Source organism: Macrobrachium nipponense, chromosome 27 (genome assembly GCF_015104395.2).
Source record: "Macrobrachium nipponense isolate FS-2020 chromosome 27, ASM1510439v2, whole genome shotgun sequence".
Classification (NCBI taxonomy): domain Eukaryota; kingdom Metazoa; phylum Arthropoda; class Malacostraca; order Decapoda; family Palaemonidae; genus Macrobrachium; species Macrobrachium nipponense.
In genome coordinates this window covers 3687789-3710445 of record NC_087216.1, presented here as the reverse complement: position 1 = coordinate 3710445, position 22657 = coordinate 3687789, and the positions used below count along the sequence as shown (strand labels likewise).

The window sequence follows — 22657 nt, the reverse complement described above, 5'->3', positions numbered from 1 at the left end:
ATCTTCTTAATTGAATAATTGATTTGTTTACTTAAACTGGCGCTGTGACAACAAAATAGTTATTGCAACAAGCGGTGTAGGCTTTATTCCCCGATAATAATTGTATAACAACGAAAAAGACAATAACATCATTAATGGTAACTGGGGTTGGCAACGTATTGCTAATAGACCTGTAATAATGATAATTGTTATATTCATAGTAACATAAGTGGTGATACCGGGACTTGCATTCAAGTTAATAACATTTAAGTTGATACAGACAGCAGTAATAATATTTTAGCAGTTATAACTCCAACAACAACAACAACAACAACAACTACTACTACTACTACTACTACTACTACTACTACTACTGCTAACAGTAATTATAATATTTGAACTGTAAGTTAGTGAAATGACGAACATCAAAAACAAAAATAGATACACAAAAACGATTGTTGAAACTGGTGTGGTGTTAAGAGAGCAGATAAGTAAGAAACTGTGCACTAATAAAGAAATGACTGGGCGGATTTTTAATCTGCAAAAAAGCGAGCTTTTTCAAATGATCCATCTTTTCGTGAGGGCGTCGACTGAATGCATTACCTCCGGTAACTTGTGTGATAAATGGGCTCTCAGATCAGCTACCGCGCTGACTAATGACAAAGAAACAGATTAAATTGAATTCCGAATGTGAGGATTGAAAAACGCTTAATGCTCTTCCCCCAACGCTGGGAAGGGGAAGGGTGAGGAATCTGGGGTTTTAAGGGTGTGAGGGGGGGGGGGGGCGGGGGTGGGGCGGCTTTACAAAGGAGTTTTGGTTTAAGATGGGGAGGGAGAGTTAAGAGTTGATACTTATTGTCCTGTAGATTGATAAAGACATGTGGATCGGGAAGATAATAATCAGTTTTCTTCGTTTACAGTATTGCACAGCGTTGCAACGTATGTTTGTTCCCCCCTACCTCCAACCTATGGAATCCCGTTCGTCAGGTTTTCTTTAGCTCTTTGTAATATTCCTTATTTTATGAGGCAGGTTTATCGTTTCTTCCGAATTCACCCCACCTTTGTTTTTATCTTTCCATATTTCTTTGCTTCATCTATCCTGAGCTAAAACTTTTGCATTTTTTCCCTTATTGTACTCACAGATTTTTTTTGTTATCTTTAAGAGTTGGGTATGTAATCTCAAATATAAATTTAAGTATGCTGACATCAAGTTGCTCTGTAGGACCCAGGATAGATTACGATTTTAACTAGATTTTCCTTAACTTAAGAAATAGCTCATGCTAATTCACGTCGTAACAACTTCGTTGGCGGATACAAAAAATTTGACGACGTCTGACTGTTGACTTTATAGTTCTTTATTATATCATTTATGAAATAATATATCCAGTAAATGATGTTCCAGTGAACACAGACCTGACATTAGAATACACATAAAGGTTAATTATCAGCAATCGTTGATGAGAAAGTTGGCAATTTATACCTGCTCCGTTTAATCGAGAATATTAATTCAGTCGTTGACTTCTAGATTAAACGAGAACGGTTTTAATTATTAAAGCCGTGAAACCTCATTGCATAGACAGAAATGATTACAAGTGAGGGTAAAGGAGGAAGAGAAAAAAGTTTGAGAAGTCGTCATTGTGACTATAAAACCTTCAGTAAGAATTGTTTTTTCCAGTAGTAAAAAAAAAAGTGCTTAAATGGACGAGAAACATTTGACGTTTAATACTGTAATAAAGAAAACAGATTTATAAGCAACACAGTTTACCGTAGGTAAGAAGGCAGTGTTCTCCCTCATGGGATTTGTTGTCACGTGACCTGTAACGCGTATTCTGATAGTCTGTAAAGTATACCAGTTTTCTGGGGGATACTTCATCTGGGAAAATGAGAATATCACCCTCCTTCTCAACCAAATTAGGGACTCGACTTTTGAACAAACCGTCAAAAGTAATCAGCGCAAAGTAGCCCAGAGAATTGGGCTAGGAAGGAAAGGTAAGAGAATTTGTATTATGCATTTTGTTCCGGTACGCAATTGTGTTAATACGATGCTTATTTCGTGAGGAACTGAGTAGTGGCCTCCTAATTTGTATCTTTTATTAATATACAATTTATTTTAGGAATGACAATTTTCAGCTTCAAGCAGGTAGCTGAATTACGCTCGTGAAATTAAGCTGTATGGTTGCCTAAAAAAAAAATCTGAATAATCATATAATGTAAATGGATGTAAACACGAAGTATTTTACTGTTGTTCTCTTGGCACTTCATGGGAGCAACATAAAATATTGTAAAGGTGACTGCCAAACCTGTTAACGTTGACACTGGGTATACAAAGAGAAGCCAGCCTGTGTTTCAAAACCAAAATGAAAGAAAAATGCTTAAGTACCTTGACTTTTAAAAAGTATTGGCCGTGTAAGTACAGTAAATCATGGTAAGCAGTCCCAGAAGAATAATTGCACTAACACAGACTGAAAAGATAAAACCAGAAATGTAATTATCAGTAATTTAGGGAATACCATTGCATTTACAAATGCCTATTCACCTGATAGAAAATATGCTCTACATACAAATTCTTCGAATGTTGTTTGCTGGACCATTTATCGCGACGGATGGCATTTATTAACTTTTTCGTCATACCCCTGCCGAATTTGGCGATTCAAACGAATTTTACGCTACACTCTTTTGATTAACGGTTTATAAAATGGACGGAGCTTTAGAAGGTAAATAGCTTGGCAGTAAAATACTTGAAATTATTGCTCTCTCGGTCGATCCCAGCAAGCAATGCATTGGCAAGGTTGGTAGTTTTGCTGGCAGAAATATAAATCACACGATCTGATGGCTTCTGATAAGGAGCTACAGAGATAATACGCTGTTTTGTTTCTCGTTTGTCTTCGTCAACATTGGAAACAAAATATTCTTTCAGCTTTGAGACAAAATTTAATGTGGAAAGGGTAATTTTACACACCACTAAAATTAAGTTACATGGTAAATACTGAGATTCTTCCAACGTGCGTTAAAGGTATACTTGTACAGTCTTGGATATTAAATAAATCAAATTTCACTTTTGTACCGTACGATTAGTAACAGGAAAATATAGTTGCTGTCTCTTATTATGAGAGGAGAACGTAACGCGATAGCTTTACAATAGTCAACAATAGTTGGGAGTAGATTATTTAATTGTGTGTGCGAGTCGAGTTGAATATGAGCATATTTAATAACTAACACAGAAATGATATCACTTTCGCTGTTGTGGATGTATTAGCTGCAGTCTTTAAATACTGAACGACAAAGGAAACAGATTTATTACGTTTTTTATAAGTTAACTCTAGGGAACAAGTTAATTTAACAAAGAAGTTAATACATTCCACGAGTTATACTGGAGCAGTGAAGATGCAACTCGTTGGTTTCGCTGTAAAGGAAACCAGAGATTTGCAGGACATTTATTTCAAAGAGCAGAGGAAACTAATAATTTGTCGCTAAGTAGCATTGGAGAAAATTGTCACCTGTTTTCATTAAATAACACCGGAAACAAGTTCTATTTGAATGTTTTTACGTTCAACAGAAGAGGAAACAAATGATTTGTCAGTTATTACATTCAGCTGAAGAGGAAATCAATTATTTGCCTGATAAGGCGCACAGATGAACGGGGTAGGGTATATATATATATATATATATATATATATATATATATATATATATATATATATATATATATATATATATATATTAGTCCATTTAGTTTTACCAGATATTTAGTTTTTTAAAAGCCGTAATGACTTAACTACCTACTCGAATTCCGTACACTTTTTGTGTGGGGGGAGGGGGAGGTGTATACTCATTAGGTTCAAGAATGAATCGGAGTGGGGAGTGAGTGAGTGAATGAGCTTTTTATCTGAACTAGACTTCCCTTTCATAACAGGACGTGTCAGTATGGCCTCTCTCGTGCCTCACGTGCATTGGTTTATGTTGTTGTTGTTGTTGTTGTTGTTGTATGGTGCTTTTATGTTGCATGGAACCAGTGGTTGGTTATTCAGCAACGGGACCAACGGCTTTACGTGACTTCCGAACACGTCGAGAGTGAACTTCTATCACCAGAAAACACACATCTCTCACTCCTCAAATGGAATGGCCGAGAATCGAACCCTGCGACCACCGAGTGGAGCGCTAATACCATACCAACCACGCCTCTGACCCGCTTGCATTGGTTTAAATCCTCCGTAGAAAGCGGAAGCTGTTGTTGTTTAGCGCCTCAGTGGCGTGGTTGGTATGGTGTTTCCTTCCTACCTCGGTGGTCGCGGGTTCGATTCTCGGCCATTCCATTGAGGAGTGAGAGATGTGTATTTCTGGTGATAGAAGTTCACTCTCGACGTGGATAGGAAGTCACGTAAAGCCGTTGGTCCCGTTGCTGAATAACCACTGGTTCCATGCAACGTAGAAGCACCATACAAACAAACAAAAACGAAAGCTTTGTTGTGTTTCTGCCATTCAGACTCAGTCTTGTAGGGATAAGCGTATCTACAGTAGTATGAGGTTTCGAGATGTTAGAAAGTTCATTATGGTTATTCAATATTCAAAATAATTGGGTAAAGGTGGCACTAATTATGCTTACTCATGCATAAACAATGTATGTATAAGAATGGCCAAACCTCATGAGAGCCAAGAGTTATAAACTTACCATAAACTATAGTGCTTGGGTAATCCTTCATGTATATTATTATTATTATTATTATTATTATTATTATTATTATTATTATTATTATTATTATTTAGTAGATGAAACCTATTCATATGGAACACGCCCATTGACTTGAAATTGAAGTTTTCAAAAGAATATGGTGTTCATGAGGAGGAAGTAAGAGGAAGTAAAGGGAAATACAGAAAGAAGAGAGCTCACTTATTGAAAAAAAAAAAACAACCTCATAAATGAGTGAAAAGATAAAATGTGTTAAAATGCTTAGGAGGAAAGTATTAGGGCAGTCATACATTGCAACTTCGCTCGAACTTCTGAAGTTTCAGTTGCATGACTTCCTCTGGGAGGCTGTTCCGCAATCCAACAATGTGAAATATAAAGGATCTCTGGAACTGAGAAGTTTGACAGCGAGGCACACGTAAAAAAACGAAAATAAATAAATTTTCGTTCACGTAAATAACTTATTAACAAATAAAATTACGTTCATGTAAAAAAACGCAAATAAATAAAATTTCGTTCAAAAAAGCCGTAAATAACAAATAAAATTTCGTTCACGTAAAAAAACGTAAGTAAATACATTTTCGTTCACGTCAAAAACGTTATTAACAAATAAAATTTCGTTCACGTCGAAAACGTTATTAACAAATAAAATTTCGTTCATGTAAAAAAACGTAAATAACAAATAAAATTCCGTTCATGTAAAAACAACTTTGAATACTGATGGATGAAGGTTCCCATTGGGAATAAAAATAAATGATTAACTTTCGGCAAATTAATGAATTTTTTTCTGATAAAAATTTAGAAATGGATATTATTCTACATCACACACTAATGCGTTGAATCAGTTAAATTAGTCTTAGATACATAACTCAATTGTTTTTCGGTAACCAAAAAATGCTATCGACTTTTTTCACAGCATTTCACTCTTGGGAATTTACAGTTTTTGTACGAGTTTTCCAGTTTATCCCAAAGGAAGAAATGTTTCTGTGCGATAGCGCCAGTTTAACTAGTATAGTTCAAAAGAAATCTTCATCTTGGGATATAACCCCCTTAGGCTTTTCTTTGCTGCTAATGTATTATATCACACATGTGTTGCCTTGTAATGTCAGAAACTCCTTTTTTAAAATCTACCTCTACCAGCAGACTAAAGAATTTCTCTCCATTAAATAGAAAAGAGGCGCAATAACAGTAGCACAAAATCAACATCAGTAAAACTCGAAGCATCATCCAGCAGCCTAACATCGCAACGAGCCAAAAGCTTCTTGCATAAATGAGGAAAAAATCTGTGAAAAAAGACATGCAGATAAGTAAAGCGTCTGAGAGTGAGTGAATATATTTTGAGTTAATTAATTTAGCATATTGAGTCGATGAATGGTTCTGAAAGAAAATTAAATGCGAGTGACAGCTTTTATTCAAGACTAATGAGCACCGGACGAGAACTGACCAAATCATTTCTTTTTTCATAAATGTTTAAATGGTTGTGCCTTAGGTTTTTCGGTTCGCCTGCCGCGTAACGATCTGTCTGTCTTTCTGTCTGTCTGTCTGCCCGCGGTTTTTGGTTGTTAGTTTTGTCATTTATGTAAATCAAAGTGTATGGGGAAACTTTTTTTTCTTCGTTTCTTTTTTGTGTGATAAGGGTGATTTCTGTAAGCACAGGGCACCATTAACATCAACCTATTCGGATATGGAAAAGTCTGGGTCGTGAGGTTGCAGCCTCCCCACATTGAATCAAACACATGTAAACACAAGTTTTGGCTGAAAGGCCTCCGGCGTAAGGTTAACGGGTGTGACATGAAACAACACAACAGCTTCAACTATTATTTTTTTATTTTTTGCCTTATACACCGTTTCCCATCAGAAGTGGATAGTGTCCAAAATGACTCCGGATGTTAACCTTTTGGTTCTCAGCAAATCTCGTTTGGGATGAAGTTGCTAGCCCACGCCTTCACGTTGATTGTGGCCCAGCATTGTCGATTAGCTACCAGGTACATAATTCACCCAAGGTTGATAACCAGTGGGCGGTTGGACAGTCTGTTGTTCATGATTATTATTATTTGTACATGCCCGCGTCAAAGTGATTCTTACGAGTTATTATTCTACATTTTTTCCAACAGAAACTTCATACCTCAAGCTTGCATACCATCAGTGTACTGTTTCACGTTTAAAGTTGCATAATTAATTCTCTTTAAGGGCTACTGTTTGATTGGAAAAATCTTTGTAGCTCTTACAATTACATCTTGCTTAAGGAACCATCTGACTTCTCGCTTAATGTGGTTCTGTCAGCAAGAAGTTTCCGGTGGTCACTTATTACGAAGCTTCTAACAAAAAGGCAAGGCATGAAGGAAATTCAATCTGGAAATTATATCCTAATGCAAAAGACTGACGCTAGAGCTTTAGAGCATGTTGTGGAAAAATAAGTTTCAAGTTTCTTAAAATTCGCATATACACACAACCCATCAACTAGCCAATAGTCTTTATTAGCCTGTAGTCACTGTTCCTTCGAAGAATTATACACAAGAATGACCTCTGTCAACTGAAAATTGTCCGTTTTTTGTATATTTAATATATCCAAATTATTGGTTGGTGGTAAAAAATCTAGTCTCTTATGAGTTCGATCACACACGTGGGAGATGGGCCACACCGTTTCCCCACAAAAGTGCATAGTGCTTTACCTAAAATTTTTTAACTAGTAGTTGATCGATTTTCGGTGCAGCCTGATGAGAATCATAGTATAATACCATGTGCAGGCATCCCTTGAAAGAGCGGAAATCTTGGTTGGAGAAGATTTTCTTATTTAGAATTCCCCTCGGGTGTAAGTTATTCCCAAGTTATAGAGTATTCGATATTAAATTGTTTAATTTGCAAGAGCAGAAATGGCTATGTGCTTCGACTCTACCTCTCCTGTACAAGCCTTTACCTCATTCATTGTGTATTGTACGTTATTTGGTGAGGTATGCCTGTGTCACGCTAGCTTAGATCTACAAACTTAGGAAGATCTCCTGCAAGCGCTACTCTCTTTAGAGCTAGAGGACTGGAGTATGTTATCAGCAGAATTTTTAACAACTCCCAAGACATCTATTCTATGGTATTGTTTTGCTTGTGTGGTTTTTCTCTTATGTCCAACTATCACGAATTTGCTTATGCCACAACACAATTCAGTGTCACCATTTCTTATTCCAAGGATTAACCTTATTCTTGGAATAAGAAATGGTGACACTGAATTGTGTTGTGGCATAAGCAAATTCGTGATAGTTGGACATAAGAGAAAAACCAACACAAGCAAAACAATACCATAGAATAGATGTCTTGGGAGTTGTTAAAAATTCTGCTGATAACATACTCCAGTCCTCTAGCTCTAAAGAGAGTAGCGCTTGCAGGAGATCTTCCTAAGTTTGTAGATCTAAGCTAGCGTGACACAGGCATACCTCACCAAATAACGTACAATACACAATGAATGAGGGGTAAAGGTTTGTACAGGAGAGGTAGAGTCGAAGCACATAGCCATTTCTGCTCTTGCAAATTAAACAATTTAATATCGAATGAGCCTGCGAAGTCTGAGGATATTGGGCGCTGTGGTTCTTGGTTTGCAGACAGAGATGAAAGCCATGGAATGTAGATGACAGCAGCTTGGTAACATCGTGATATCGGGGTTGGTGTAAAGTCCTGCAAAGTAAGTTTTACTTTTATAGCATTTCTCTGGAATTCCCTAGGTATGTTGTGATCGAAAGTATCCCTTGAACTACAGCATTCAGATCCTGTAAGAAATTATCTTCACAATTACAAAACTTTTGATTTTGGCGGGCCCAAGATTTCGCCTAAGATTTGAAGTGTCCTGATTTTATAGATTAATTAACAAGGCGTTTTGCTGATGGTGATGGGGTGTTGACCTTGATACCATTCAGAGAGTACAGGCGTAAAGTTAAAAGCTAGTGTGGTCTTAGGCTTTCAGGCAGGTCTTAATCAGTTATCCAGTTACCGAAATAAAGAGAATTGCCCTTCATGGAAACAGCTACTATGTGGGGTGTTGGATGGGGGCGAGGGCGGGAGGAGGTTGTTATTGGCTTTCAGAGTCTAGTCCTCGTCTCAGTGATGGCAGGTGAGCCATCAAGTCTGAAACTACTATTTATATTGAACCTTGTTTTGTTGTTTCTAAATAATGAAGTTTTGCTCAGTGTTGCACTACATTGGTGATAATGTATTGGTAGTACCCGGTATAAATCAGTATGGAGTGGTAAGCCACACTGCATTCTGGAGTCTTTTGGTATATTCTCCACCGCACTGTTGAAGATTAAGGATAGTTCCCGCCAGCCATCGTAATAAGGATGGCGCTTTGGCTATAACAGGATTTGATTCTTTGGAATAATTATGAGCTGTAATTGTTTAGTCCTTATCCTGCCACGAAGGGTAACTTACCTCTCGATCTGATGGATCAGTTGGTCGTATTGACATTCGTTTCAGGTGACATGAATGCCAAGGACTGATTAATGAATTGACTTAGCCATTAGTTTGAATAATAATAATAATAATAATAATAATAATAATAATAATAATAATAATAATATAAAGTAATAATAATATATTTATTATTAATTATTATTATTATTATTATTATTATTTATTATTGTCTGTACCAATATCTTCTTCTAGCGCGTGCACAATGCTTTATTAGTATGTCGTTCAGGATTGCAGTTTTATTGGTTCTCATTTTACAACCGGTTCAGGATTAGGTTTTCAGCGTTGAACTTCCACGGGTCCCTGTAGTTGTCATTATTACAGAATTCTGCTCGTCGAGTAGTCAAAAACCAGTTCCACGATTCTTTTTATTTTTTTTTTTTTATTTTTTTTTACATTTTATTAAAACTAGTTGAAATATATCGGTCATTTTCAGGTTTAGTTAGGTGTACACGATTGACTGTAGGTGACGTTTCTTTAATTCAGTTCACTTTTTTAGTAATAAAAAATGATTTCCATTTCTGTACTTTCCTCGTATGCAAGGTTAGCATTACAAATTTGCGTCCAAAAAATTCTCTCTCTCTCTCTCTCTCTCTCTCTCTCTCTCTCTCTCTCTCTCTCTCTCTCTCTCTCTCTCAATTTTAAAGCTTTACCGTATGCGCTAACCGCTCGTATGCTGCCCTGAATACTGAAACTCGGGATTCGTATCGGCAGAAATATATAAATTTACAATAAAATTTTCGGTGTGCAGTTTTATGGGGACAAATTCATTGATCCGAAACTTACTTTTGATAAATTTTTGTACAGAAAGTTGATATTTTATAGAGAGAGAGAGAGAGAGAGAGAGAGAGAGAGAGAGAGAGAGAGAGAGAGAGAGATAGCCATTTCCTCATAAACATTTTGAATTACAAAAATCTGAATATTTAGAGGATTACTGATCCTAAACTCAACCAGGAACAATAGACTGATGCCTTTATAGCATTTGTGAAGCACGAAAAGAAAGGTGCTTTCCATTTTTGTTTATTTCTAAACATTCCTTTAGTGTATTGTGCTTTTCAAACGCTTTTATAGGTTGATATAGATATTTTCTTTACTTTCTACATTCAAAATATTCATTCGCTTGCATTTGTTTCGCTATTCGTTTTGTATATTTCTGTTAACGGGTTTGACTCGTGTTCAACGCTATGGATACATGGAAACAAATGTTTTCCCCTTTTAGTTTATCTTGGTCTTAGTTTTGTTTCCTGGAATACGGGTTCTCCTGGAAAATAGACATCTAATTCACCCCTATGTTCCCAAAGAGCATTCTCATTGAATTATGTTTTGTTTTTTAAATCCACAGATGTTTCAGAAGACCTGCAATTTTATATATACATATATACATTTATGTAAAAGTATTTGTAAATATATACGTATAATATATACATGCAAGCAAATATACATATTTACACACACATATATACACGTGTATATTTATATATATAAATACATACATACAATTTATATATATTATATATTATAGTGTATTTGTATATATATATACATAATAAATGGTATATGCAATAATTAGATACAATTTACACACAACAAACATAAAATAATATTTACAAGTGGTATATATTATATACCTATCTATACTATATTATATATATATAATATATAATATATATATATATAATATATATATATATAGCGAAACCACGGGAAATGATAGTTCAGGAATTTCCAAGCGCTTTCGTCTTTATTCAGACATCCGTCAAGTAAAGCTCCTTGACGATGTCTGAATACAAAGACGAAAGCGCCTGGATTCCGACTAATTCATTTCCCGTGGTATCGCTTATTAGAAGTCACGTGCATCTACTGTGAATTTTTTTAAGCATATTATATATGATATATAAATACCATACATACAATTTTAATAGATATTATATATATATATATCGATATAAATATATATATATATATATATGTATGTATAATCACACCATGTATATATATGTGTATATATATATATATTATATATATATATATATATATTATATATGTATAGATATATATATACACATATTATGGAGTATATATATATATATATATATATATATATATTATAGATATAATATATATATACACATATAATTTATATATTCGTAACTGTAACTGCCATTAAACATTGCATAGTTAGCGATCTGGTCTAAATAGATGTTGGTTGAAATGTGTGTGCGAACCCCTTAGACTTTTACAGAATGCTGCGCTACCGACAGTTACGTTTTTCGTTTTTCTATTATTAATATTGTTGTTGTTGTTGTTGTATTGTATTATGCTTTGTCATAAAGCAAATATTCATCCATTTTTGCTTGCCTAATTCATAAATTTCTCCAAGTTCCTTATCCTCCATAACATCTCCGATTACCATATGTAACATTTTGTCCGATTTAGTTATGGTAATAGCTTTAACAATCTGATTTGGTTATTTTTTTAAAATTTTTATTGCGTATATTTTCGAGTTCGTGGGCTATGCTCTTAGGCCCCCTTTCGAGGGATGCATATTCCTGTACATCAGTAGTTTTGTTATTGTTTTGAAAAAGCTCTTTTTATGAGATTTCTTTTATGACAGGCAAGTTTTGGGAAAATGTTATGCATCTGATAGCTGAAGACACGCATTTCCTTGTGTCTAGTGTCATGTACTTTCAACTATTTAAATAGTTTAGTGGCTGTTTTCTAAGTTATCAAATATTATTAGTCTAATGTTTTTAATAAAGCTCAGAGTCGAAGTGGGAGCAAAATGTTTCAAAACCATTTGATAAGAAAAAAAAAGAAAAAACCTTGCTAAGATAAAAAAAAAAAAACTCACTGACATATTATTATATAGTTGATCAAGCAAGTGTTTCAGAGCTAGAGTTATCTTGACTCCGAATTTACAGTTTTTTTTTTTTTTTCAGGAATTCTTTTCTTCCTTCCACATTTGAAGGTCATGGTATGGATTCCATCAGATTTGTTTTATCTGCATTTTTAATGCGAGTTAGAGAGACTTGCTTACTCAGGTTTTGGGAATCTCCATGCAATAGTTGCCTTCACTGAACTAAGACTTTGCAGTAGAAAATATCTTACCTACGAATGAATTAGATTTTGCTAGGTGTTCTAAAATAAGATTTCCTTACGTGGAACGTCTGGTTTTATTAGCCAAAATCATAAAAGGTTAAAACCTTTTAAGTGCCTTTTGGGCAGGGCGTTTCAAGTTCTCACCCGCGGTTTTGGTCATTTGTCGCTAGGACTATGGTGGTTTTGGACCTTAGGAATGCTCGAGGTGGCCATTTCATTTTGGAGCGAATCTCTCTCAAGTCGCCTTTTGAGAAACAATTATTGCCTTTAATTATCTCTCTCTCTCTCTCTCTTCCTCTCTCCTCTCAGGAACGGGCTTTTGAAAAAAATGTATATGCAACTGATTGATTTGATTTTCTGTCTCTCCTCGCATTTGCACTTTGTATTTGTCATTTCGAAATTATATGGCGCAGGCATAATCATGTGGAAAATTTCTATCTCATTAAAATTAAGATTTGCTTTGCATTACTGAAAGGAAATTCAGTGTTGTACAATTTCCAAGTGCCATATTAGCGTTTTATAATTGTGATTTCAAGGAGTATTTGCTTTATTTTGGTTTTTCCCAAAAAGGAATCCGATACAATAATGACATTTTTAATGAAGTAATGATAGATGAACCACAGGTTCTTCACAGTGAATTTTATATAAAACTGCTTTAATTAAATCCCATCTTTCTCGTATCCCTTTCTTATATCCTGGGCTGCAAGAAGCTGTTTAGCTGCCCTTTTCATTGGTCTCTGAGCCCATAGGACAGTCGGTAGGAATTTTTTAACAATTTGTGTTCGCTTGCTATAAGGCCTGTTTCAGGAACACATTAATTTTCCATCGAACCAATGACCTAGTCATCATCGTAGCGAAAATCAGTGTTGGTTTTACCCCGTCGTTATATGAGTTGTTCCTTTGTTATATGATTTGTTTATGTCAATATCATTTATGAAATTGGGAACAGTCAAACAAAATGCTACCAAACGTGTGTTTAGTAGTGTTACAATAAATACTGCAATATTTATTTTACAGCGTACTCGCATTTTTCATATCAATCGGGATTTTTTGTTCATCATTTTTCATACCTTTGTTAACATAACCCTTTCAGTTAATATTTGCATTTTTTTCATACTTCCTGTACATACAAGGCTAATGAATTTTGTTTGGAATTATTTAGGAGTATTAAAAGGATAACTTTCATAACTCCTTTTTCCAAGTGTCAGTAAATGTATTTGCATCATGTAGTAGAATTGAGATACTCCTGTATTTTTCGATTATTTCTGTTTTCCTTGTATTATTTTAAAATAATTCTTCTTGCTCTCTTTATTTTTCCGATCTTGCAACGAGAATGTATCAACCTTACAAGTGTATATTTACTTTTACTCAAGAATATTGTTGTTCATTGGTTTTTGTTTTATAGTACTCTCTCTCTCTCTACTCTCTCTCTCTCTCTCTCGTCCCTCTCTCTCTCTCGCTCTCTCTTCTCTCTCTCTCTCTTTTCTTTCTTATATCTATTATATATATATATATAGTATATATATATAATATATATAATATATATATTATATATATTATATATATGTGTGTGTGTGTGTTAGTGTACAGAGTTATAAGATATGCAGTAGAAAAAACTTAGAACAAAATTAAACATAAGTAAATGAAGGGAAATAAAACATCATATATTCTGTATAAATACAGACAAATAGTTTTAATTTAGAAATCTCAAAAGACATACAGATTGATATGAATATCTTATGTACAATAATATTAAACTTAATTTAAATCTTACAATGCAAAACGTCCTTGCGGAGGGTTGGGGGTCATAGGTAGCCAATACATTCACCACCATTTGAAAGTAGGGAGACAGGGAGAAAAGGTTTTGGGAGGGAGGGAGGGAGGTAGGGAGGGAGGGAGGGAGGGTGATGAAGCTTATACAGTATTTCGCACTCTGGGTGAGGAATTTATTTATCTGTGGGGGGGGGGGGGGGGGGGGGGGGGGGGGGGAGAGCTGTTGGAGGGAAGGGAAAGAGAAATGGGTTCTCTACCTATCTGTGACTGTAGTTATAAGTAGGTAAGGGCGTAAAATGCTCAATAGATAAATGCCATACTGACCCTTATTGATGACACAGAAGAAGAAACTTTGTCAATTGGCACAACGGATCCTTTATTTATTTTCTTTCATTATATTCCCTATGGACCTTAAAAAGATGCAGAGTCACTCCCCCCTAAGAGACATAAAGGGTTGATGGAGGGGGCGGGGGGGAGGGAGACCGGAGTGGCCACAATGGCGAATGCCGATCTTGCACAGAAATTCACTTTTTTTTTTTTTTTTAATTTTCATTTTCACTTTTTTTGCTTATTTACTCCAAGGTTCATTTTCATAGCAATTCCTCCAGCCAGTATGACTTAACACTTTACACAACAGGATCTCTCGTTCGAACAAGTCTGAACGGATAATATTATTATTATTATTTATATATTTACAAGATGGAGATTTTCCTTCCAATGTTCGCTGGGAACATGAACGGGTCGTCGTCATTCAAAAGCTGTTCCTGAAGGTCGTGAACAGATCGTGGCGCGCAGGCAAAAGAAGTCACGCTTTCACCTGTTGGCCTAACTTTTCTTTGAATCAAGGGATTTACAATATGGCTCCGCTTTTTTAAAAAACTCATTTTACTTCTCGACCAGACGAGGGAGAAAATGAATAATTATGGTAAAAGTAACAATCACGCGATAATGTCAACAGGAAATAGAGTATAATAATCATAATAATAAAAGTCTATAGTTGGTGGGCATGGGGGTGGTTGGGCGGGCAAGGGAGATGCTACCTATTGAATAATGATAAGAACTTTGAGATGAACATCACAAGACGCGGAGACCACCGCATCCAGGCGTGATCCCCGTAGGGTCAAGATCAACAACTGCACAGCGCGCGTGCGCACGCGAACAAACACTGGGAGATCCTTCGATAATGATTACAATGTGCTTTCAACGCTTCATGTTTGAAACCTCCGACAACTATTCAATAAAGACCATCTTTTCACGTTCCGTGAATAGAAAAAGCGCTCTTATTGACACACATCTAAGGCTTTGTTTATAGTTGAACACACATTTTTTTCATTCACTATTTTAGCATACGAGGTTTTTTATTTTTTTGGAATTATACTGGAATGAAACATTGTCTACGAGGAGACTACTACAGTAGAGGTTTCTAGCAAAAAACAAATATATTCACTTCATCTAATTGTAACACAACTCAGAAGTATGTTGACAGACAGACAGACAGACAGATCAACTTTCGAGGAGGACTTCTTCTCCCTTTTCTCTGAATTACTCCATTTTGACTTTCCTTAGAATTTCTGTGTCAAAAACGACAGCCACGCGACGAATGTATATTATATATCTGGGAGGGTGATGATGCAAACGACCTAACAAATTAACAAACAAAGAAACAAACGAAGGAAGGCACGAAAACCACACAATCAATGAATGACAAACATATCAGTAATGAATTACAAACAATATTGTTATCGGCATATGTAAAATCCTTAACAAAGACTGCGAGAAATAACAGTACTTGGATAGTAATTATCATTAATAATAAACCTGATACTTGACAAGCTATATTCATTAATAGCCTGAACTCTATTTACAAAGTTCCCTTAATATTTAGAGAGGTGAATAATAAAAACACGATAGAATCTAATTCATAATTGAAAATTTCTTCGTCTATGCCAGGCTACTAAAGTCTTTTTTTTTTCTTTTTTAGAAAAACATAGAATTAAGACAAAAGGCAGAAGAGAGAGAGAGAGAGAGAGAGAGAGAGAGAGAGAGAGAGAGAGAGAGAGAGAGAAACTCTCGAGTCTTTTCCATATTAGTTGATGAAAATCAGTAAAGTTCAAATTCGCATGTAACCTTGATGACAAATGAACTTTACGAGACTTATAATACATCGTCGACGAAATTTATCGGTCACTTTATTTTGCGAATAAAAAGGGACCCAAGTATTTCTTTTCACAATCGCTGGTCGATGGATGTGCTTAATCTGTTTATCATGGATGAATATCGCGCGGTCCAGTCAAAGAGAGGGAGAAAGTCGATAATGCAAAGGCGAAAGTGAGCGATTGATTGTCGTTTTTAAGTTCGGAGTTAAAACTTGATATTGTCATCTGTTCTTTTACTGTTGGGAAATGAACTGACTTGACATCTTTTAAAATAACCGATCTATCTATCTTTTGTGTCGTCGAGTTGACGAGTAGCGTGTGAGAGGATTTTTCCATCCTAGTCGATTCTCGATAAAACCAGGCCCTGGACTCATCGTTCGCAAACTGTTTTCGCTCATTTTAATTACAGTTATCGTCCAAAAGACTGTCACCCGTAAATAGATGTTCCCAATTTCGCTCAACTGATGCAACTTGCTGCCGGTTGCAAAATGCAACAACCATCTTGTTGAATCTTGCGACGAGCCTTACCTGCAGGCGCTCTAAAGATTCGACCTTGTCCGATCTCCTTGCACACAAACACATATTACACAAGCCCGGGAGTGAGCATAAAGGGATTAATTGCATCCATCTTCACCAACGCAGAATGATTATGCTTGCTTCCTGGCACTGGGTCGGGATGGGATGGGAAGGGATCTCGCTAGAACAGTTCCCTTTCATGTTCGTCCGTTTTCCACAGGAAGAATATTAGAATGTGAATATTGTTTCTCACTCACATACTGGCATCGCTTTAATGACGTTATGTTTTAACTTATTAATCCCTCCTTTTAAATCAATGTCTTATATTAAACCAATGGAAAAATCTAATTTTGATATGAAACTTAACTCTTAACATTAGTAAATAATTATCACTATAATGACACTTCACCGGTCGGACATTATCTGGACACGTTTTTGGTTTTAAGCTCGACTTCGTATTCGTAACTCCAACTCCAATTTGAGCTTTCCATCGTTCTGTTATAAAAGCCTGCATTTGCGCGCGCATCTCAAGAGATAGTGTGATCGCCTGTGTACACAAAGGCATAGTGAGGAGTTATCTCGATTGCATCCTTTCAGCACCTTTCGTGGATCTAGAATGTGACACAAATCTCCCCATCTGATATAATCTTATCTCCTAAGCGGGCAAGATATACTTGTCAAATGTATTACCTAGCAACACGTTTAATGCAAGGATAAGTAACAAACGAAGAAAATGCAATGAATAATATACATCAGAGGAAACATGAAAATTTTCTAATGTAAAAAAAAAAGTTGTGGCGTCTGTCATCTTCGTTGAAATAAAAAAAAAAAACAGACAGTCACTCTGACGTCGTCTTTACACGTTCTTTACTATAACTATCCACCGGTTTCATTCCCTGCTTACGACAAACACACACTGGTGAAAAGAAAGCCGCCCTCTGTAAATAACAACCTAATAATAGAGATTTTTATTCGTCCTACTATTAACACAAAACATAGGAGAACTGTCCTGTATTTTGGTATCATTTAAATTATAACAATATGAGATAACAACGCATAAATGTATTTTCCCAATCGTTAACAAGAATTTATAACAAAAAGACGTGTAGCGTTCCGCGCAAAATCCCCCCGAGATAGTATTCAGTTTCGTTCATCACTGATGCAACGCTTGTTGAAGGTTTTTAAATCACTCTGTCTCATTGGGTAAACCACACGAGAGAGAGAGAGAGAGAGAGAGAGAGAGAGAGAGATGGGGGTAGGGGGAAGGGGAGTAGGGGCTGAGAAATCCATCTAACGTCTCATTATGACACAGGGATGGATAGAGAGATGCCGTCAATCACCATATCTCCCATTTCCACCACAAATGGAAAACATAAATCACTTAACGTAGGCTTGATTCCGCATCCATAAATATGGGATGGAGGCAGCCAAGCAAATTGGAATCCTTTCTCAGCCGACCTTATCTATGCGACGGGCCTCATCAAGGACGGGTGACCCCATAAGAGAGGGGAAGGGGTGATATTCTATCTGCTTTTTAAAAGGCAAAAAATTCCTCAAAATTTTCCAAAGATTTTCTGGGCTTTCTTGCAGCTTTGCCGATGTGCAAAGGGGTAATCGGGTTGGTTTGCATGACTATGAATACGATACTCTGATAAGTGGCATTTTTCTCTACGGCATAAAATCGAAAGTTCTTTGTTTGCCGTCGGCAAGAAATTTTAATTTCGTCAGTGTCTCGAAAACTGCGAATTCAGTTATAAATAAAATTCCTGTTGATTGACTACGCAGTTATATTTGTAAACAAAATTTTGTTTTCGTTTTCTGATTATGGTAAGTTCGCATGCGCTAGACATATAGGGCTAAAAAAAGTAATCCTATACCCTTGAATTCGGATAGATACCAATGTATTAATTTAACAGACATATTATGTGAGGCAAATAGCTTACTACGATGACCTTTGATTCTTTTATGCTTCTCCTTCTTTGTATCGAATTCCATCCATTGAATCTTTTGTCTAATCTCTTACTTCCTGGAAGGATGGACGAAAGGAGAGAGAGAGAAAAGAATAAAAGCCATTGGGATTATTGAGAGAATGCCTTTCTTCCATATCTGTAGTTCAAAGAAAGTTAACCACATAATTAATGTGAAGGTAATAACTCTCTTCCCGTCGTGTCTTATCCCTCATATGGACAGGTGTAAACTAAGGGAGCTTACTGAACTTCAACAGACGCAACTTCAGGAACGAGATTTCTTTTCACTGAGCATATTGAGATTTCTTTCACTGATTATATTGAGGAAGGACTACATTTTCTACAGCATTTGATTTCCATTGCATTACCCAGTCGTTCAAGATCCATTTTAACCCGTAATATTATTGTCTGGTAACTCGTGAATGGTCACCGGAACAGCTCTACAATTACCCGACACAATGGTTAGGGATGTGTTTGGACAAATCATTTTCATGTAAAGAATAAATTCTGAAATGTCATTCTCCCACCATGTTTGAGAGGCCGTCCTTAGAGAGAGAGAGAGAGAGAGAGAGAGAGAGAGAGAGAGAGAGAGAGAGAGAGAGAGAGAGAGAGAGAGAGTTAAGGTTTTCCCATTACAAGAAATTGTTAAATACTAAAAATGAATAGCTTACTTTTACCGTCCACGGAAACGGGTGGCTTTGATGCAGCTACTTTTTCTAAAATCCTTATGCGGCCTAGTGATCAAAATGTCATAACTCCGTGTAAAGAACCTACAGAGATTATTATAGATTTAACGAAAGAAATGAGTACACAAATTTACAAGCCCGACATATTGTTTTTATCTGCAAGACTCATTTTTGGCACTTCCATTAAACAGTGAAATGGAGGAATAAAATCCTGAGGAAAAATGAGAGGGGGGAAAATGACGTCCATTTAGAATGGTCTCTCCTTGTATTTAATTCCACCAGAATGAAATTGGATATTTGTAATGCGCAGTTACATTATCATTATTCTCCAGAGTAAATCGGCATCGTCTTTGAAAGTACGCTCGAAGTAATTGCAAGTTGTCACAGTTTTAATGACTGAACTTATAACTTAATGAATACTTGGTTGATGATTGTCATCAGCGACCTCATACCAGGGGGCGTTCCCAAGACCTTTTGCCTGGGAAAGATGGGTAATCAACCGCAGGATCAGTAGTACACATCTTTATGGAAGTAAATTTTCTTAACACAATAGAAAAAGAATATGTATAAAAAAAGTTACATACCACCAAAATATAGCACAGTTCTCCACGTCTTTAATCTTCACCGCCATCTTTATTCCATTCTTAAAATCCAATAATCAACAACACAAGCACTTTTTTTTGTTCTGTAATTGTTTGTCTTTACCCCTCTCCCTTTTCTTTGAAGAACGCTGCGTAATTCACTTCTAATGCCCCTTTACTATTTCCTTCGACTTGGATCACCTGGGCATTCCCCGGGCACTAATCAAAGTGTCTTTTTCCCATACACAAGCCAATTACAGCCGTTGGCTCCCTGGGCCCGCAGAGGCATAGCGCCTAATGCGAAACTTTGTAATTCGTTAACTGTGTATCCGTTCATCTCCTTCGCCTTCTTCTTATCAACAAAGCAAACACATTCGTTTTTTTTTTCTTGCTCCGAATGACTTGCATGGGTTTAGAACGGGGTTTGCACAAGAGTCGCCCGCGAATTACCATTTTCACTCCGAAACGAGTTATGCAATATTATTTCCTTATAACTTTTTTTATCATTGTGTTCCAATGCACGTCAAGGGAGTTTCAGGAGATCATAAAAAACTTGAGATGACCAAAGATGCTCTTATCCATGGACTAGATGGACATGATGTCAAATGCGAATATCTGAATAATGAAAAAGTGAAATTAGTTGAGAAAATAAAAGACTAGAACTAACAGTCTCAAGTAATGCTTGCTGGGCTTCTCAGTAACCTAGCCACAGTTTTGAATTTGCATTTTAAACATTCTTTAAGGTTACTTACTAGTCTCACTTGGGGAAAGAGGGGTGTATACTATTTGGTTCTAATCTGTACTATTTGGTCAATGAAGGGATCACCGGAATATCATCAATGTTATGTCACAGGGTTGTTATAAGTTCGACCATTTCACTGGTTCGAACACTCGACTTCTTAGACAACCACCTTACACTAGTGGGTCTTGCTTGTTCTCTGCCCATGGAACACTGCACAGAGGCCAAAGGATCAACCTCTGTCAACACTGGCAATAAGCAGAGAACAGTTCAACATTATGGCATTCTAAATACCTGAAGTCACCTATCCTAAGGGGAGCTTGATCAAAAAACTTGGGAAATACAGTATATACAAAACTTTAGACAAGTTAACAAGTAAAACACACGAACATTTCATAATAAAATAACAGAGGTTGACATTTTGTAGGACTTATGACTTGAAAGTCTAATTGTGATTTTATAGGCCCACAATGTGCCTAAGAGATTCCACCGAGAGGCCTTCTGGTGACACAATGCCTCTATCATCATCATCATCATCATATCATCATCCAACTTAGCGAAGCTCATTACTTGCTGACAGGACGAAACATTTGGTATAATGCACGAACAACAATACGCTAAGATTAACGGGATAAACTCTGGAATCCAAAAGCGTCATTTTAGGCGAGTGCTAGCATCACGCCTCCTCTTCTTCCTTCACATCACTTTCTTCATTTACAGTTTCCCTGCTAGGCGTTGGAACCTCTTGCAATGCAGATGATTCGTCGTCATCTTGCAAGGTACTGACAGGTTCAGGTTTTACACTATCTGGGTGTGAGGAAGATGGCTGAGAGGAGGCTGGCTGTTGATCGTCATCTCCATCTTCCTCATCATCCTCTTCTTTGACTGAATGTGCACGTGCTTCATCCACTGGAGTGGGTTCAATACGTACCGTTTCTTGTTGTTCATCCAACCTATAGTCATCTGTTTGCATGACACATACCCCATTTATAATCATTTCACGATCTTTACCACATTCACCCGATGCCCATGATGGATTAACCCACTGAGGAGCTGCAGGCTTTCTTCGGGAAGATCTTGCTACAGGAGAAGGGGCCCCTCGTCCATCCCTATCATCACCTTCACCTTCAGAGCGGCCACCTCCACTTGGACTCATGGCACCTGACATATTGGAATCTTCATCAAGTGATCCATCATCATAATCATTATCACCTTTCATGGACAAGTCAAGGCCAGCAACACTTAAGTCTCTGTCAATGTGTTGTCCACCCAGACCTGGTGTCCCTAAAGGTGGAAAGTGCGGAAAAAGCCCCGGGTGCAAACCAGGACCAAGACCAGGTAGTGTGGGTGGGAGTCCTTTTTCCTTCCTTAACTCCAGCAACCTCTGGGAGAGTAACAAGCGGAACTGGAGAGGGTCGAAAGACTGACCCTGAGACTGGCCAGGTGACTGTGAAGGATCACGAGAAGGAGAGGTGCCATCACCAGGACTTCCTGGGTATTGCTTGAGTCGCATACGATGATTATGGAACCAGTTTGTGATTGTGCGGGTTGACAGCTGTAATTCCTGTGCCAGGAATTCAATGGTAGCCAAATTAGGATATGGGTCCAAAGCAAATGCCAATCTTAGGGCCTCTTTTTGTTCTTCTGAAAAAAGGACACGTTGTTTCTTTGATGAGCCACCAGGTGAAGGGGCCTGAAACACATCTTGTGAGTCCTGTGAGACATCAGCAGAAGGATCAAGAGCTCGCCGTCGCTTGTTGGCTTCTCGTCGCTCATTTTTAAGCATCTGGAGTTTTTCTAGATTTCTTGGATCATTCAGCCATAGCTGCATACGGATGAATGGTTCTCTACCTTTGATACTGAGCATGTGCCAAGGTTTTGGTTTACTTAACAGCTCAGATACTGAGCCCTGTGATAATCCTAGAACTGCTTCACCAAACAGCTGAAAGAAATGATATAAATATCAGTTAATTTTATATCGTTATAACTGAGTATCCTAATATCTTTGCAAATGTTGAGAAGATA

At 36.8% G+C, this 22657-nt stretch overlaps 1 protein-coding gene and 1 long non-coding RNA gene across 14 annotated transcripts in view; one reads left to right on the top strand and one right to left on the bottom strand.

Annotated features, from left to right (window-relative positions):
• Nucleotides 1-22657, top strand: part of LOC135200759 (uncharacterized) — a 119344-nt gene that overhangs the window by 43365 nt on the left and 53322 nt on the right. The gene's annotated exons all lie outside the window — the stretch shown is intronic.
• Nucleotides 13880-22657, bottom strand: part of LOC135200757 (homeobox protein cut-like) — a 504978-nt gene continuing 496200 nt past the window's right edge. For all 13 annotated transcript variants that reach the window (XM_064229372.1, XM_064229370.1, XM_064229371.1 and 10 more), the window contains one exon: nucleotides 13880-22574. In XM_064229372.1, coding sequence (XP_064085442.1) covers nucleotides 21309-22574 — 1266 coding nt within the window. In that variant the 3' untranslated portion in view covers nucleotides 13880-21308. The remainder of the gene's footprint in view (nucleotides 22575-22657) is intronic.